Raw genomic sequence first — 19340 nt, 5'->3', positions numbered from 1 at the left:
ATGTGACAGGTTATTTAATGATTTCAGACCATATTGCAATATTCATTTGTAGCTGTTATTATACTCACCACAAGGGGCAACACGTGACTGTGGAGCCCCATCCAGAGCAGTTCTTGCCTTGCACCCAGTGCTGCTGGGAGAGGGTCTGGCCTTCTATGATCCAGTGACAGACTAAAGAAATTTGGTAAATGGTTTGCTGAATCATGTTCTTATTTATATTTGACCTACTGTACTATAAAACACTGAAATGCTCACTGTTTAGCCAAATGTAGGTGTTTATGATTGTATTTACAGATTATGTGTTTATAAAATATTTGAAGAAAAGTTGAAATTTGAATATTCACCACATTCATATTAAACAGTTTGGTAGGATCTTTACAAATTCTGTATTTGATTTCCTGTGTTTTATATCCTGAGATAAGAGTGAATTCCAAAGTTGATGGCTATATAGTTGATTTCCCTTAACAAAAGTGTTGTACTAAAATCAGATACTTCTGTTGGATGTATCTTCAAATAGCATTTAGTGGTATTTTGCCACCATTCAGGTTTGCTCCAGGGGGTTTTATTCAAGTCTTAATTCTATACACATCTGTAGTATATGACACTAATACATGCAGTTCATGTCATTAGAAGTAAATGAGGTCATGGGATGTGTGGTGGACTAGAATTTTTTTTTTATGTAAAATTAATGATAATAGTTACATTTTAATATCCTGTTATGCTTATGAAATATCTGCAATATTAAATCTGTTTAACTTGCATTTCTACATAATGATAATGCTGTTTTCTTAAATATCAAATAATGCAGGTGGAAACTATGACAGCATGTTTGACATTGAGAAAGGTGTTGGAACGATTGTCATTGCAAAACCTTTGGATGCAGAACAGAAGTCCATCTATAATATGACAGTTGAAGTTACCGATGGAGTAAACGTTGCTAGTACACAGGTATGGACATATGTCACAAGCCAGTTGATCAGTGCATTAAATGCTGGGTTTTTTTTCTTAACTTTAACATTTTTTTCCTGTTTTTTTTTTTTAATGTCAATTTGAAAAATTTCTCTAATAATTTGTGAGCACTGGGAGGTATTATTACAATTTTTGATCATATTCTCACTGAAAAATTGCCTTAAGCACATTTGTCAGTTTACAATAAATGAAAAATGCTAAACTCCTACTGTATATATATCATGCATTTTACTAAATGAAATACTAGTAAAGGATAACATATCTCAGTGTTTAAAATAGCATTATAAAATCCAATAACGGAACACTATTTGCACAATAAAGGTTTTAGGTAATAATTTCTAAGTTTTGATGCAATTAGACTGGATATTTGCAACAGACTTTTATCTGCACTTTTATGTCATTTTAATACTTTGACTTAAATATCTAAAGATTGTCATTCAGTCCATTGTGTCTAGTAAGCTTAACGATTGTGTGTCACTGTCACTGAACTGAAAATAATCATTCAGGACAAGGAAATAAGTGTTTGTTTGTCAATACAGTCTTCAATATAAAATTATTCATTAATATACTACATTTGTTATGTATCATGGTAATAACATTGTATGCACAGTGCAGTGAGATTACATCAAAAATGGTTCTCAAACTAAAACCTTATAATATGTACAATTAACAATAATGACCAAGAAATGTAACCCTAATGAACTAACTGAACCCATGATACAGAGTCTATTCTTATTTGATAGGCTTCTGGATCTGATTCATATATTTTAGGATATAATGGGTTGCCTTGTCTCGTTTTAGAAAATAAGCACAATTGCAAGATATAAAATGTATCGATATGTAAAACTACACATGTTTATGAAACCTTCGGACGTGTTGTGGGTGAATGTGAATCTGGTTAACAACGCTTTAGATTTGGAAGCGTTTGATCAAGATTCAGCATATTGTAGATTCGCCTGATCGTCTAAATTACATAAAGAATAAACTTTAATTATGGGTAAATATCTAAGACTCTAAATATCTAGAGTTTGTATCATCTCCAGTCTCACCGCATATTTTCTTTTTCCATCGTCAGTGTAGACTACAAATAGGGCTTTGCTAGTAAAAAAGAAGTGATCCAGGAGCAGAGAAATCTGTACTCAAGTAAGTAGGTATACTGTAGTTCTGTGCTCTTCAGGCAACTTTACTGACAACCTACCACAACTTCAACACTATTTCTACCTGTTGCTAATTTTGAGGAATAATGGCTAAAAGGACAAGTCTATTTTGTTTCTTGATGAATGAAGAGTCTGCATAAACTATAATGATACCCTGCAGGCAGTTTCACAAATGCATGAGAGGGATGCTCTAGTCTTGACAGATAAGCAGGCTTAAATTGCTTCATTTTCATTGCCGAGCACTTTTATTTTTTTCATCAGAATTTAATCAGCCATACTAATCTGTTTCTTTAATATGTAAACATTCAAAAATCAAAGCAAAGGTTTCAAGTCTTCTTTATGTTGCTACCCTGTGCAAGATTACTTCATTTTGGTTTATACTAATCATCTTTAGTGTTTTATTAACCTCTATCATTTAATCATTTAGTTTTTATAACTATTATTGATCAAAATTATTGATCAAAAACTCCCTTAAACACGGAGAAGCAGTAGTGGAAATTATAAATTAAAAAATATTATATGCCTATTATCAGCTGAATGAAAATTCATAATAAGTAAATGCAGTGTTTATGTGTATCACCTATGAAAATCTCTGAGTACTGGGCTCTATAAGTCATTCTTAAGATGAACATCAAAAAAGAAATCACTTGCTTTTTTTGTTTGCATTGTGGATCTTCTAATTGATTCTTTCACAACTACTTTTGGGTTGTGGATTGCTGTAGGTGGGTTATGCAAATGCCATTTCAGCTATTGAATTTCTGTGACATCTGTTCTCCAGTTCTGCCAAAACGATCAAAATGGTTGTGCAATATTTTTCAGCCTTTCTGAAAATGGGTCCTGTGGGTACAAGTTCATTTTTTGAACTTGCTTTGTCCATTGTTGTGTGGGTGCTAGAGAATATTCTAGCAGAATTCGTCCCATGGCCCTGAATGAGGCATTCAATCTGATCAGTTCAGATATGCCAGTTAACCTGACAGTCTAAGGAGGATGAGAGTCCAAGCTGCGTCCCAGTACTGACCAGACTATGATTTGAGCTCTAGTCTGTGAAGCAGTGAAACGGTGAATGTTAACCACCACACAGCTCTGGAGCCAAAGATCCACTATTATTATATTCATTTTCTTAAAACTGACTCTTTTGCACCTACTGGAGAGCGGACAGTTCTTCCATTCTCAAAATTGATTCCTATATATATTAATTTCATTGTTGTATATACTTACTGTTTGTTAACACGTTTGACCTAGTAATGCAGTATTCATGAAAGACTTATCTTCTCACTTTATAATATGGAAAGGGCACTTTTGCAATTTAAAGGCTGCATATACTAAAAAGTACAGTTTTTACTTCTGATTTTAATGGGGCGGTTCAGAGTATTGCACAGAATCATCACCCAATATGGAAATGCCATTAAACATTAAATTAGCAATGAAGAAGCATGGAAGAAATGTCAAAGGCTTTAAAGAACATTTTCAAGTCTTTGCTTCAGTTTTTTCCTTTGGGATTTAATTTATTTAATTGAAACATATTTTTAGACCATCAAAGTGTTGGCTTAAAGTATGCCACAGACTTAAGAAGGTTGGAGATTAAATCCTTTAACACTTCACTCCTGCTCCAACATCATACAATATTTACATTTTCTCTGCTGCCAAGGCTTGCACAAGGTGCTGTTCAGTGCATATATCCTTTATCTGTGATATGCTCACTTTTGTAATGAAGAAAGGAAAGGGAGCATTCTTTATTGTAGTTTGCTCTGTCTTTCTCTGTTTATCTGACATGTTAATAAAATATACTGTAATCTACTGAAGCCTTTGAATTCATCATTTTTAAATAGCAATAAATAAATAAACATATACATACATACATAAATAAAGAATTTTTTGACTTTCATCTTGATGTCTCATTAAAGACGAAAAAACAAAATAAATGATATTGTGCTCATTTGAAACAGTTTTGCAAATGTGCAACCTACATCACTGCCTTTATGCAAAGATGGCCCAATATTTTCAAACAGCACAGGGAGCTGTCTTAAGTGCCAGCTGAATAAATATATTTGGACGTTTCATTTTTATTTTGAGCTAGAAGTTCAAGTCTGAATGTTAATTATTTTAAAGTGCAACTTATGATGAAAGTAAATTCTAAAAACTCAAATCAACAAACTAAAAGTCAAAAAGTCTGCCTGTTGTTGTTTTAATCAACATTGCTTCCCATTATTATATGTTGTACTGAAAGTATAGCATAATCCATCACAGACAGGCTCCACATTCTGGGATACTAATTCACATCCACCGGTTGGTGAACTTTCTCTGTGGCCCATTTGGACTAATTGAGCCAAAAGTGAACTCCCTTTTTCTGAATGATCTTTTAACTATGAAGGAGTGAGATTGTGTGTTGCACGCTCACATATTCTGTAAAGGACTTACTCACATGATCATTGATACATAAACATCACTAGAATGTTTTTTTTCTCCATTAAATTAAATTTATTCATTAATGTTTCTGGCTGTGAGAAGTGTATCTATTACTTGTACTAATAACCTGTCTATCCTACCAGGAAGACATTCTTGACAAAATATTGTTTTAATTCTTCTTTGTGGCTTACACTAATACAATATATGTTCTAGTAACATCACCACCATCCATCCATCCATCATTTTTCTTTAGGAACCTACATTTTCTTGTACAGATTTACAGCTTATCCCAGCAGCACAGGGCACAGTGGAGGGATCAAACAAAAAGAGGATATCAGTCACATACTGTATCAGACTCATTCATGCACTATTAAAGTCATATAATCTTACCTGCAAAGCACTGAGAAGAATCTGCTGAAAACGCACAATTACATGCAAACTTTGTGACTCCATCAAGACAGTAATATAGCCTGGAATGTAACCCAGGTCACTTTTCTGAACCACTGTACCACCCATCATTGCCATAGTGAAACAGATTTTACATAGAACGACAGATAAGAGAATTCACATGCAATCAATAAACAGTGAGAAAAATGTAATCAGTAATAAAAGTTTTTTTTTAACATTTGGTGCAGCCATTTTAATTGAAGCATACATCTTGTAAGAGTACATTTGTAAAAATAAAATTCTGACAAGCACGTTTATGTAGCACGGTATAATGAATGTTGTAGCATTTGTACCATATGGTATTAAAGATGGCTAGCATGTTGCAGCCAAGGAAGTGAATAAACAAACTAAGCTGGGCAAAACTGCGTAATTTGCCAAAGGTTCTTTTACTTGTACATGTGGTTGAAAAAAGGTCTTCAGGTTTACAACTTGATTCATCTCAAGAATAATGGCTTCTATTTTAGACCTTTGGACCATTTATAGTGATAATATTTGTAACATATAAACTCTATATATTTTAAAGGTTAGAAATAAACATTTTTTTTCCTAATGTACTTCCATACTACAATAATTATAGTACACAGATGGGGAATTTAAGTACCACAATATTTTTTTTCTGTAATTAAATTAGAATATTAACTGCATACAATGTGAAAAGTTAAAAGGATGATTATAACTTTTTGATTGTAGTCAATATATATATTAAAAACCTAGCTTAGTCTTTAAAATAGGAAAATGGGCTTTTAACAATTTTGTTTGAAACTTGTAATATTTAAAGGAAAGGTTAAAGTAAATCATTTCTAAGGCTGTCTTTTAGGTTTCCATGGCCTAAAATATTTACATTTCTCTGTGATTGGCTTTTATATTAATCAGTCAATCTTTATTTAATCTAGAGTATATGACAGCAGGCACCACACATCATTACAAAGCACTTAGAAAGAATACCAGATTATAGTACATGCATGCATTTCTGTCTCAGCTTCTTCCAATTCACAATTGTTGGTAACCTGAGTAAACATACAGCTCAAGGTAGTAACTTAAGGCTGGATAGGCCACCACTCCAGCACAGATCCTCTGTCACACACTTACACCAAGATGTTTCTAGTTTTAAGATAACCTAACATGAAAAGTCTTTGGGATGAATGGAAGAATGAGCATACCCCTATAAAATATTCAAGCAGACAAGGTCAAACTGCTCAAAGAACAGTGTTCACTTCAAACCCAATCTTCTGTAACAATGAGGCAGTGTTAATAACTATTGTGGAACACTCGGAGTTACAACACAGCATCAGATATTCAACTTGATCAATACTGGCAGCAGCAGCTAGGAAATACACCTGACAAATATTACGAGACAGCATTGTTAAAGAGGACCTTTATAGGGTAAATACGGTTACAATATCTGTCCATAAAGCTGTAAAAAGGTTTTTTTAATGAATGGTACATTTATTAAAATTTACCTTTCGTGGTATGCTGATCAGGTGACTATTCAGTGGTGTCGTCACTATCGCTCTCGACAAGTACAACTTCTTGTTTCTAAAAGGACACTATGGTGATCTGATAGCTTTTGCATTTTGTAGGATGCTGTGGGGGATTTTATTTCTTATTTTTGTTTTGTGGGTAGTTTTATATTTTAATCATTGCATTATATTTTTATCATGTATCTGAAACATAATTAAGTGTACAACTTAGGCAAGGTCCATGCAACATAAATATACTGTATTGGAGAGTTACAAGTCATTTCATCTGCTTGTGTTTCAGTTGTTAAAAATAAATATATAAATAATTGAAATGAATGCTGAATGCTCATAAGTTGCTTTGGATAAAGGCATCAACCAAACATATAAGGTTGCCTATATGACATATTAACCGAAGTAGTGTCATAACAGTACAGAAGGGTTAGAATTGAATAGAAATCATTATCGAACTTCAGGATTATCAATTTAACTCAGTTGGGTTTTGTTATTACCTATTGAAAATTTGAGCTATATTTAGTAGCAGCAGCCAAACAATAAAGATTAACATATAGCTCTGTTTAGTCTTTTCCTGACTGCATTAAAAAATAGGACAAGCTAGCCATCATCTTCACTGCATTTATTTGTGAGTCACAAGAGACAAATACTTATTTGTGTATGAATAGAAGAATCCAGTCCACTGATGACACTATCTCCTATATCTTGCACACCATATTGTCTCATCTGAACACCAGGGATACATATGTCAGTATGCTGTTTGTTGATTTCAGCTTGGCATTCAATATGATCATTCCCTAGAAGTTGGTGAGGAAATTCTTTCTGCTAGTCCTTGACATTCCCCTGCGGAATTGGATTCTAAACTTTTTGATAGAGAGGCCAGAGTCAGTGCACATTGGCAGCAGAACATCAAACATCATTAGGCTGAACACAGGCAGCCCCCAAAGCTGCATGCTGAGCACACTATTGTTCATGCTGCTAACTCACAACTGCACCACCAACTCAGAGTCCAATTTCATTGTCAAGTTTGCAGATGGTATGACACATCATTCAGAGAGGAGGTTGAACATCGGGTGAGGTGATGTAGTGAAAACAATTTGTCTCTAAATATTGATAAGACAATAGAGGTGCTTGTTGATTTTTGGCCAACTATTCCCCACTGCTCATCAATGGCTCTGCTGTGGAGAGAGTCAGTAGCAACAAGTTTGTTGGTGTGTGTGTTTCTGATGATTTCTCCTGGACAATCCACACCAACTGTGTAGTCAAGAAGGCATAACACCAACTTTTTTCTGCAGAGACTGAAGCGAATCGCTTGCCACAACCCATTCTTACCACCTTTTACAGAGGAACTGTGTCGAGCATCCAGATAAACTGTATCACTGTGTGGTTTGGGAACAGCAAAGACCATGAGTGTAGGATTCTGCAGTGTGTAGTGAGGACAGCTGAGAGGATCATTGGGGGTCTCCCTCTCCTCAATCCAGGGTATTTTTCAGACACATTGTCTGCATAGTGTCTCCGCCATTGTGAAAGGCATCTCTCACCCATCATGTTTGAACTCCTATCATCAGGTAGAAGACACTGCTGCATTAGGACCAGCACAGTCAGGTTCTATAACAGCTTCTTTCCTCAAGCTGTTGAACTTGTGAACTCCCTGCATGTCACCCAGTACCATATTCCTATAACGTTCCCCCAATTATGTACTGTCACTTTACACTGTGCACTTTAGAACAGTTTAGTTTACTTTACTATGGATATTGAGCATTGTTCGAGCTTTATACTCCTGCGTCTCTTGTTTTGTCACATCATATTGATGTGCTGGTCTTGGAAATATAGTGGTGTGTGTTAAATAAAGGTTTTTTTGCCTAGGCTCCGGGGACTGTAAAGAACAAAATTTTGTTCAATCACATACTATGTATGTGGATGAATGACAATAAAGTTGACTTGAGTAAACACATAGATTACCCTTTATTATTCTGATGTGATATGTCTTGAGTGATACTGAGGAACTGTAGGTGGCCCTGTTATGTCTGTTTTGTCATCTAGTAGGCTGCCATTTGCCACTTTCTACACATTGCTAAGTGTCTCCTTTGAAGCTTCATTTCTCACTCTTATGCTTCTCTTTTTACCCCCTTTTCACTGCAATTGAGACTTTTCCAAACTGATCCTCATTAGCCTTTATTACGAATTGCCCTTTACCACGTGACAGTTTACAAAATAATAGGGGACAGCAACATATACACCAATACAGAAGGATGCTCACATACTTGTCCCTGTGCTTCTTGTCATGAGGAGAATTCCAAAGTGTTGTAATCATATTCTGGACATGTTTTGCTCAGTGAGTTCCTTTAAATTGCTCCTTATTTACACACTCACTGCCTTGAGGAAATAAGTCCTTTCATATCAGCATCTCACAAACCTGCAAATAGAACTTATGAAAGCACAGTACATATTCTTATTTCTCATTTGCCACTTTCCTAAAATTAGCTTACAGTTTTTTATATGCCAATAAAGTCATATTAAACAAAACACCTTCACCTTTAGTAATTAAAGATAGGAACAATGGTATTCCAGCATCATCCAAGAAAAAACTGTATATAGTTTAAATATAATGACACAAGTCCCATAAAAAATTAAGTACTTATTTATTCTTTGTGAAAAGTGATAAAATGTTTTACATAAACTACAAATTCTGTTAGTTTTTCTTATTACAAAGTTAAGAAGCATCTGTGAAATAGCTATTTTTGTCTTTCCACTACTTTTGTCTAGGACCACCTTTTACTTTAAGAGCGGTCTTACCTGCTCAAGCCATGGATTCAGTATGGTGGTGGAAACATTCCTTAGGAATCATGGTCCATGCTGCTTTGACAGCATCACCACATATTTATACTGTGAACGTCATGCTCCACATCACCCTAAAGATGCTCTGTTGGACTGGGATATGGAGGCTGGACAAATCATTAGGGCAAACTGAAGAGACCATAATGTTCATTCTTACCAGCTTGAGGTGTTGCACACTTTGTTGCACTTTCTCCTACTGAAAGCATTTATTTGTACTGTGCACACCATTTTAATTTAGTGACAAAAATCAACATTTGTCATACAAGTCAACATTGTTCCAATCCTGAGTCATCCAGTTTTAGTAATCACATACTCACTTTAGCTTCATCTTCCTTATAGGAGTTTAACGTAATTGTTAGTAGCTCATTATTTTCTTTGTATTTTTATCATTGATTATTTTACAGGTTAGTTTTGTGACCTTTTCACGTGCTTTGTTTTACATAAACAAAACCATATTTTTTATAGAAGTTACATGATATTATCTCATCAGCCTGCCACTATTAAGAAGTGTCTAAACTTTTGTGCCAAGGAAGACCACTATAGGGTAGCAGAGATTACAAGGTGCTTCCAAGAAGATTATTACAAGATTTTTTTGCCTTAACATTCCTGTCTTGACTGCTCTTGTTTAAGTTTGGCTGTTGGTTAATGCAACTCCTTTATGGAAATTGTTACTCTAGTATGGTGTTTTGCTGCTATAGTCCATTGCTTCATGATCCAACATGGGTATTCAACAGTACATTTCTGCACAACACTGTAGTAAAAAGGTGCAGTTTTAAATCTTTTGATTTGCTGTTAGCTTCTCTAACCTATGACATTAATAATGTGTTTTTGCACATAGAAATTCTCTCACTCAATATTTTCTGTTCACCGAAACATTCTATATAAGATCTACAGACCATAGTGTGTGAAAGGAGCTCATCTGAAACCAAGTTGTTTGGTCCCAACAGTTATTCCATGGTCAATGTAAGTTAGATCACAAATCATCCCCATTGTAATATGTGACTTGTATGAAAAATTAAATGAAGGACTAGGCCTCACTTCTCATTGCCTGTTCCATCCAAGTTAGAGGCATTTCCACGGGCAGGTGTGGCCTTTAGTTTTGTCCAGGAACTCCCTTTGGTGAGTTTTGTTTTACTAGTACCTCTAATCCTTCCATTAGCTTTAAGGGACAAGCATTTGATGCAGCACCCCAGCTCTCAGCACTACGTTAATAACAGTAGGGTCCTACATTATACATACTGTACATTGTGGACTACATAAGAATTTCTGCCTGTACCATTCTAGGGCTGCCCTTAAGTCTCTTGTCAGCCAGGTACCACCTCATAAAACATAAATATGTATGTAATTACTATGGGATAAAATATAAAATGGTGCTTATCATATGAAAAGAAAATGTTTGATTATTTTGACTTGGGTTGAATGTGTGCACTGCACTTATGTGATAGATGTGTGTGTCAACTACTATATTCCTAAAGACTAGAAAAACTGTATTAGACATTTTGAAAAAGTATAAGTATCATAAAATGAATATATTCCATGATTTTTTACTAAGAATTTCCCCCTTCAGCTATCTGAATGAATATGAGTAATTAGGTAGGTTGGGATGTGCTAGAATATTAAAAGTAAGCACTAACCAGAGCCTTTCATAGAATCTTAAATAAACATCACTGAAATGACTTTCTTCTGCTACAGCACATATCATAAATATACCAATCATCATCCCATCATGAGGTCTCGAGAATTCAGTAGGTTTCCAGCTGCTGCTTGGTTTTCTAACAAGCAGAAAACCCACTCATGTGATCGATATGAAAATGTAAACAGAACTGAAAACATATGACTACCATCAGGGTGTTAAACATGTAAGCTGCATCTGATGTGTCTGTCATGTGGAATAGAGATGGATTGTTGTTTAGAATCTAAACAAGAGAGCAATAAACAGTATAAGGCTGTGTGTGATTGGCTCTGCTGAAGAAAAGATGGATTCCTGTAGAGGGTAAATTCTTAGTTGTGGAATCCCTGGATATTTTAGTCTGACTTAAAAAAAAAAATTGAAAATTAAGGAAAACTGCAGGGGTCAGCTCGTTGAAATTTGCTGCTGATGATCAACTATACTACCTAGGAGCCTTGACACTACTAAAACTTTATAATGCAAATTTTTAAGATGTTCTTTCCAAATATAAAAGGTGTATGTTTTGAGTATGTGGAATTGTTTCCTTGCACTAAAAAGCCATGATACTCATGCTCTCTGATACTTTATTATTAAAAGTGGTATCTTTTGGGATATTATGTCAAGGTTCTAGTTCATTTTGACTAATGTATATTTAATTGATTCTTTAAAAAATTGGAATTGTTTTTGAATCCCATTGTCTTGATTAAATAATGCTTTTTAATTACCACCATGTAGCTTACTTACACTACTTTAAAAAAAAAAAAAGACAAAAACAACTGAAATTGCAACTCATCTCATTCCTATTCTGTATGTAGAACCTATGCCAATGGAAATAAATTGAATGAGGCCATGGTGATGTGATGGTCAGTAATTTGTTTTTTCATATTATCAGGCAGGTGATCAGACTGCAATGTTGTTTTGGTCTCATTTCTAAATACTCACTTTACACAATTCAATTGATTTTACTTTCTGGAATACTTTTTATGTAAAATTAACCTACAAATGCACAGAACTACAAATGAAATGAAAGAAGTAATTGCAGTTTGGGCTGTATACTGAGAAAATTCAAACGTTGGGAGAACAAACATTGTGCGCTGAATAAAATACAGCTTATAAAATTTAAGTAAATAAATATGGGAGGGCATTATTAATGTCCTCAAATGAATGAATGTGCTGAACTTTTGCTAACTGATCAGGTATTTTACTATCTTTGAGTAATTATTTTTTTTCTTTTTTGCTGTTTGTTATCTAGATGGGTAGGTGAGGACTAATCTGCTTTGAATAACATGTAATACTCTTTGTTTGATCAATCTGTAGTTTATTCATTTATAATCCATCCATCCAAACATCCATTTTCTACTGCTTATCCAGGTCTGGCTGATGGGGGCAGTGGTCTAAGCAAAAATGTCCTGCTGGGATATATAATCTCCCCAGCATGTACTAGGTCTGCCCAGGGGTCTCCTCATGGTTGGACATGCCTGAAACACCTCCCCAAGGAGGCATTCTCAACTGGCTCTTTTTGATGCAAAGCAGAAGCAGCTCTGTCTTGAGCTCCTCCAGAATGTCTGTGCTGTTTACCCTATCTGTAAGGCAGATACCCTGTGAAGGAAGCTAATTCCCGCTATTTGTATTATATAAACACATTCTTAAAGTTATGAAAAAAAAAATCTGAGGAACTTAGAAATAATTGTTTTCTATTGCTTACTAATTTTATTTTGATTTAAGTTAATCTCTTATGTCCACATATCTGAGTCAACATTGTAAAAAAGCAAGAGTTTATAATTTTATGAGAGAATAACTCTTTGATAGAATATAATTTAACCAGTAATGGCGCACTGCACAATAATGTGCAGTGAATACACTTGACTTGAGCATTCATAGTTTTCATACTCTTTCTCTGTAAGTTTAGCATTCATTTGCTCAGTGGTTGGTGCGCTTACTGCTTCCTGAGCAGCTCTTCTTTTCTCCACCCTCGTGGCCCGCTGCTTCTCTTATTTCGTTGGCATCTTTTTTTGTTAAAACTGATTAAGTCAGTGTTTGTGTTGCAATTACTTAGTTCATTTTCCTTAATTTTTCACTTAAGCTGGCACTTAAGTCTTCAGTCTGCCTCAAGAATGATTTAAGATATTAAGTAAGGGAAGTGACGGCCAAGGTGGTAGGGATGAAAACGGCGCCCGTACATATGTGTCACACGGCCACCCTGCTGGCTGCTGGTGAGAATTGATTCTCCAATAAAATAAAAATAAAAAGAGGAATAACCTTGGAGGTCAATCATCACCCCGAAAGTGGATATTAGACGTCACGTAGTATATGTGTACCAAATTTCAGGTCAATAGTGCAAACGGTTTGCGAGCTACAGGTGATTTAAAATCCTGGACAGACAAACGGACAGCCACGGTGGCTTATTATATAAGAAGATATTTGATCAAACACAAATTTTTTGATATAACAAAGAGTCTTGTTTACACAGAAACTACGTAGAGTTCCTAGTCAACCTGACAGCATTTATTTCAGTGTTTGGTATGAATTGAATTAGAATGTGAAAATTCTCAGAACTGAGTACAGGCCCCAAGTGGTGTGATACTGGCTAGGTTAACAACTTTTCTAATGTGACATCCAGAATTAAGAAAATGACTTACAAGGTTTATGACATCAAGGACTTGATTACTGTGGTAATATGCATTGCTAGAACTAAACTGGTACAGAAAAAGGGCTGGGACCCATAAAGAGAGATAGTGGGCTGCATTGGATAATAGAGGTCTTCTCTACATACTAGAGTGGGCAAGGAGGTATTGCCAAAAGGAGTTATTTCTTTTATTACTTTGTTCACTGCCTGTTTTTATTGCTCCTTTTTCTACTAGTAAATTATAAAATTTGAGTTAACAGGTGTAGATCAATAAGACAACAAGTCATAAAGTGTTCGGGCACCTATGTGAACCCTGTATAATCGAAATATGGTTTGAGATTAAAAATGCCATACGATTATTGCAGAGATGTCTTCTTCAGATGAGAACCTTTTTCAGAAAGACTCCAGAATGGCAACAGAGCTTGGTGTCAAGAATGTGACCCAGAAGGGGCAAGTTCAGGAGGGTGAAAGTCATAAGTGATGTCAGAGGTGGAACATCCACCAGTCATTCATTCTGCAAAGGGAGGAAGAGAAAAGGCATCGATCAACAGCTCCATCCTCTGGTTTGGAGTGCAACTACCAGTGGATGAACCCTGAAGTGGTCGCTCATTAACGTCAGTTTTGCTTAAGATGTGCTTCTGCTACCCTAGTCATTGTTGGCTCCTAATAAATAATTTAATTGTCAATGAGGAATATTCTGTTCTTTAATTTTCTCAAGGTCAGAAGTACTCTCAAATGTGCCAGCAATGTGCTCCAGTTGGAGAATAATGACTTGAATGATTTGAATTTGCTATTTATAGTCTATAATACTGCATTACTTCAATAAAATTTTAGAAGTCATATGTTATTTCAGTGATCTTAATTGATTAACTGGCTTTTAACATACTACACCTACTGGATATGAATCATTGGGGAATTAAATGTATGGTCTTGATTCATTATTTTCTTTTCTTTCTTTCTTTTTTTTGCAGGTGTTTATCAGAGTTTTAGACAACAATGATAATGGCCCCATCTTCTCCCAGCATAGCTATGAAGTTACCATTTCAGAGGATACTATTCCAGACACAGAAATCCTTCATATCGTTGCCAGCGACAAAGATGAGAAGCACAAGCTGAGCTATTCAATTCACAGCAGCATTGACCCTGTCAGCATGCGCATGTTTCGTATTGATCCCAGCACTGGAATTATTTACTCAGCGGAGAGGCTTGATCGTGAGGTTCGGTCCCAGCATATACTCACTGTAATGGTAAGAACTAGCATTTTATAACCACAGAAACAACTGTAAAAGCCATTAACATGCCATGTATTTTGAGAAGTAAAATTCTTTATTTGTAGTATTGGACAAAAATGGATAGGAAAGCTGCAAAAAATTGATTCATAGCTTTGCGATTACATATTTTTTCCATTGAAAAAGTCTTAATATTTTGAGCTACTGCAGTTTAACTTACTGTCTTTTGGAATGAAAGAATTAAAAGAGGTTAGTTGAAATTGGGAAGCCTGCATATATTTCAGAAGAAATCTCATGTTGTTTAATTACTGTACAGAGCAGAATAAGGTACACATACAGGACAGAGAGAAAAGAAATACGGTGGGCAAACAGAGCCAGCGAGAAAGATAAAAAAAAAGCCAAAAATAAGCCAGCAAGAAAATGGAGAGAAATATGGGCAAAGTAAATTAAAAATGTCTTTTAGAGGGGTACCTTTGCTTCTCTAAAAAGCAGGCTATTGTAGGACTAATCATAACTTCAGTGTTCCACTGTTAGAATAAAATGACCTCCACTGGCCTCCACATTGAAATTACAAGTATTTAAGAGTGTGTTTCATAAGTCACTACAATGCACTGTAACTGAGGTTCACAAACAGCAGATTTAATAAATGTGTACAAATATAGTGCAAAAATCATATAAATAGATTTTGATATGGATAAAAAGTGGCTAGTGATCCTCAAATCTACCTCAGATTTCAGTGCCACTGACAATGTCCTGTTGGAGTTCAGAGGTCACCAATCCTCATTGAATTCAGAGACAGAATCCGCTCGATGAATAAGGAAAATATAATAAATATACATGAAGGTCTGCACAGTTAATGATTCTGCCACCTCCAGGCTTGAATTCTAAACACCGTCTCTTGAGTGCCTTTTTTAAAGAGGCAGAACGTGAGTGGCTCTAGGCAGGCTGTGTACTGATGGTCAGAGACGTGACTTCGTTTAGAAGCATGTGACTAAAATCAAAGCATTCCTAACCTGTTGTTTCTTTACATTTACACTAATAAAGGTATCTTTAAAAGATGTTAAGGATTTTGGGTTTAGTCATTAATAATAATTAAAATATCTTTTTGCTACTTCAGCTTAGCATTGCTATCATATAGTTTAGCCATTTTTTCCAGAAATACAGCAATAAAGTATTCATAAATTCAGGCAGCTCAGCTAAACTATTGATCTGAATATAATGCTTTAGTGTACTTTTGTTAGACATTATAATAAATGTTCAGACATAAAATAGCTTACAGCAAAGATTCTAGACACACTAAAACACACACAAGGGCACATAAATTACTCGAGTGACAGATTGAACTGGGAAGGCAGCCCATAGCATGTTGCCATGATACAGCAGGCCCATATCTTGCCTGCACTGCTAAATTTTGAGCTGTTTCAGAAAAGCTCCATGTTGACAGCCTATCCTGTCACTTCCTTGGTTAAAGTTTGGGCCGTTAGACATGATTTTGATTTATCAAAAAGAAAGCAGCTCACTGCAGTTATGCAATTTTTTGTGTGTTAATTGCTTACATTTTATATTTACAATTAAATTGACTGCAATTTAATCAACATGTTTTATATAGTGAATGCTTTCCCACTGTACTTGACTTTAGTTTTATACTCTTTTACCTAACATCACTGAAAAATGTAAGTACAGCAGTCATTCTTTGATTCAACATATATAATAATATATTGTGTGTGTGTGCAAGGGTGTGTGTGTGTGCGTGTGTGTGTGTGTATATATAGGTTGGCTCTTGGCTATTCATGGATGTTCATTTCATGGATCCGCCTATTTGCGAGTTAGTCTTCAATAATTAAATGGAAATTATTTTGCAAGTTTTGCAATCTATTGCTGAAAACCACAACCATGCTGTTAATACCCTATTTAAACCCTAGGAGTACTGTGCCATTGGGCAGCTTCAACAGTTGCCATGTAGGCTGCTGGGTGAAACAAGATGAGGGTGCTAGTAGGGGTGTAAAGAAATATCGATACACATTATTATTGCAATATTATGTTTTTTGATAGTGCATCAATCTCAAAAACATACTGTAGTATTGACTTTTAATTACTAGTTTACATTCATAGATTAAAGGCACACATTTCATTTTGCATTTAAATCCCCGATTGCAAGATAGCAGCTAACGTAACAACATAAATTGAGACAGGAAATAGCATAAGGGTTGACGTATGTAGGCTTTCGATACTCAGGCAAGTGGATCTGGTAGACAATGTGGATTGTGCAGTGACAAACCTAGCTGACTAATAACACAACAACTGATGGCTGAATCCAGAGGAGTTAGACCATCTCCTGCGGCATACAAAGCGGAACTGTGGGCTCATTTTGGCTTTCACAATAAAGAAGGCACTAAGTAGATTGACAAGAGCCATGCTGTCTGCAAATTTGGGGAACACAACAAATCTGAGAGCACACTTAGCAAGACAACATTCTGATGTACAGAAGAAGGAGCAGCAAACGGCAATCGTTAAAAAACTGGGACCCTCTCAACTCACTATGGAACAAGTTCACAAATTGAAGTTAACAAACAGCCCTCAACTCTTGCAAACAAAATAACTCTGTCAATACACTATTTCATTTGCAAAGATATGTGCCCTCTGAGTGTTGTAGAGAATGAAGCCTTCCGAAATATGGTAAATACAATGAATCAAACTTCTAAACTTCAAAACTTCTACAAATCTTACATCAGCATCATGGTAGGACAAAGCTTTGTATAACTTATAGGAAGCTGTTCACATGGGATTTCATAACTACACCACCATCATCTGCATCTACGAAACTAGAGTGTGTTGTTTTTATCATTTTGTACTTAGTGTCTTGTTGTATTTCTTTTGTATCTGTGATATTAATAATTTTTGTTGTTACATTTTACTAAAGAACTGCTGAACTACGCACTTGCTCTTGACAGCCATCCTCACACATGTGATTTGCTTGTGCAGTGATCATTCTATGTTGTATTTCTCACAACTTTTTGCATATTGTATAGTGCAATAAATATGCAGTAATCGTGCGCTCAAAACATATTCAGGGATTTTTGCATTTGCAAGGGTCCTGTGCCCCAAACTCTGTGAATTACTACAGATAACTATATATCTCAAATAGTGAACTGGTCTACCAGTATAGTAAATATTACCCATTCTTCACAAACATTAATTTGTTTGAATAACCTGCTAAAGAAAGTTTGTGGAGACAAAGAAGCTTAATCCACGTAAAGATAATGGAATGTGAATATATGCAAAAAAAGGACTGACAGTGAGTGCTCCACACAAACTGTAGTCTCAATAAGATGTTTTCACTAGCTTATCTCAATACAATCTAAAAAGCACACTGCAGGGTAAATGCACAAATGATTAATATACATTTCTTAGTATAAGAATGGGCCAGGGTTGTGCAGATGCTTTGCAGATTGCATCCTGGTATATGCGCTCCTTGGTTTGTCCGACTGTGAACAGATGGGAATTGCAAATCATTATTATGGCGTATCTGAAAACAAACAGGAAATTTACCAGGAGGCCAAAAATTCATGGGCAGCCAGAGCAATGGATAAACACTGTATATATATATATATATATATATATATATATATATATATATATATATATATATATATATATACACACACTATATATATATATATATATTAATATTTTTTTCCTATTCTTTCTTCTAAAATAAACTGGGTGTTTCAGAATGCATAACACAGTGAGAACATTGCAGTCTATATGTATTATAGCATAACAGTCTCAGACCTGCTTATTTATATATAAACACATATACACTCTAATTTTTTGAAGGATGACTTCTGTGATCTCAAATGAATAGACATTTGTCCTAAAAACCCTCATTACTGTGGTAGTTTTAAAAACACAATAAATAGGCACCCAGACACAATCCACAGTGTGCTCGAGGAAGGAGATGAAGAAAAGGCTAATTATAGGCTGCTTCATTAGATAACAAAAGTCATAATTACAGCTTTCTTTTGGGCTTGACTTTGTAAAGTGCTGTTCTTTTCAAATTGGAAAGTCAATAATCAATTTGACAAGCTGAAATTAGTTTAATAATGGAAGACAGAAAATTAAACTGTATTTTGTGGTCTTTTTCATTAATTTTTTTATGCTCTGTTACAGGTCAGAGACCAAGAGTTTCCTTATAGGCGGAATTTGGCAAGAGTCTTTTTGACTGTTGATGATGCAAATGACCATGCCCCATACTTCACTAGTACTTTATATGAGGGTTCCATGTTTGAGTCTGCAGCCATTGGCTCTGCTGTCCTTCAAGTGACAGCTTTGGACCGAGATAAAGGAGAAAATGCAGAGCTCCGCTTTTCAATTGAAGCTGGTAAGATATAGCATTTTCTCTTTTAGTATCTTTTTGTTGACTAGTCTAGTTAATGGTTACTTTAAACTACAATTATTCCAGTAGCCTTTAGGTGTTTACATAAAAACACACCAGACACACATTGTAATTTTTACATTTAAAAGTTA

General features: G+C 35.2%; 1 protein-coding gene across 4 annotated transcripts in view; it reads left to right on the top strand.

Annotated features, from left to right (window-relative positions):
- The window catches only part of fat3a (FAT atypical cadherin 3a), a 534981-nt gene that overhangs the window by 399706 nt on the left and 115935 nt on the right, over positions 1–19340 (top strand). For all 4 annotated transcript variants that reach the window (XM_039744151.1, XM_039744150.1, XM_039744149.1 and 1 more), the window contains 3 exons: positions 809–948; positions 14556–14831; positions 18984–19194. In XM_039744151.1, coding sequence (XP_039600085.1) covers positions 809–948; positions 14556–14831; positions 18984–19194 — 627 coding nt within the window. The remainder of the gene's footprint in view (positions 1–808; positions 949–14555; positions 14832–18983; positions 19195–19340) is intronic.

Source organism: Polypterus senegalus, chromosome 2 (assembly GCF_016835505.1).
Source record: "Polypterus senegalus isolate Bchr_013 chromosome 2, ASM1683550v1, whole genome shotgun sequence".
In the NCBI taxonomy this organism is placed as follows: Eukaryota; Metazoa; Chordata; class Cladistia; order Polypteriformes; family Polypteridae; genus Polypterus; species Polypterus senegalus.
Note: the sequence above shows the minus strand (reverse complement) of the source record. Positions and strands in the feature narration are given on the sequence as shown.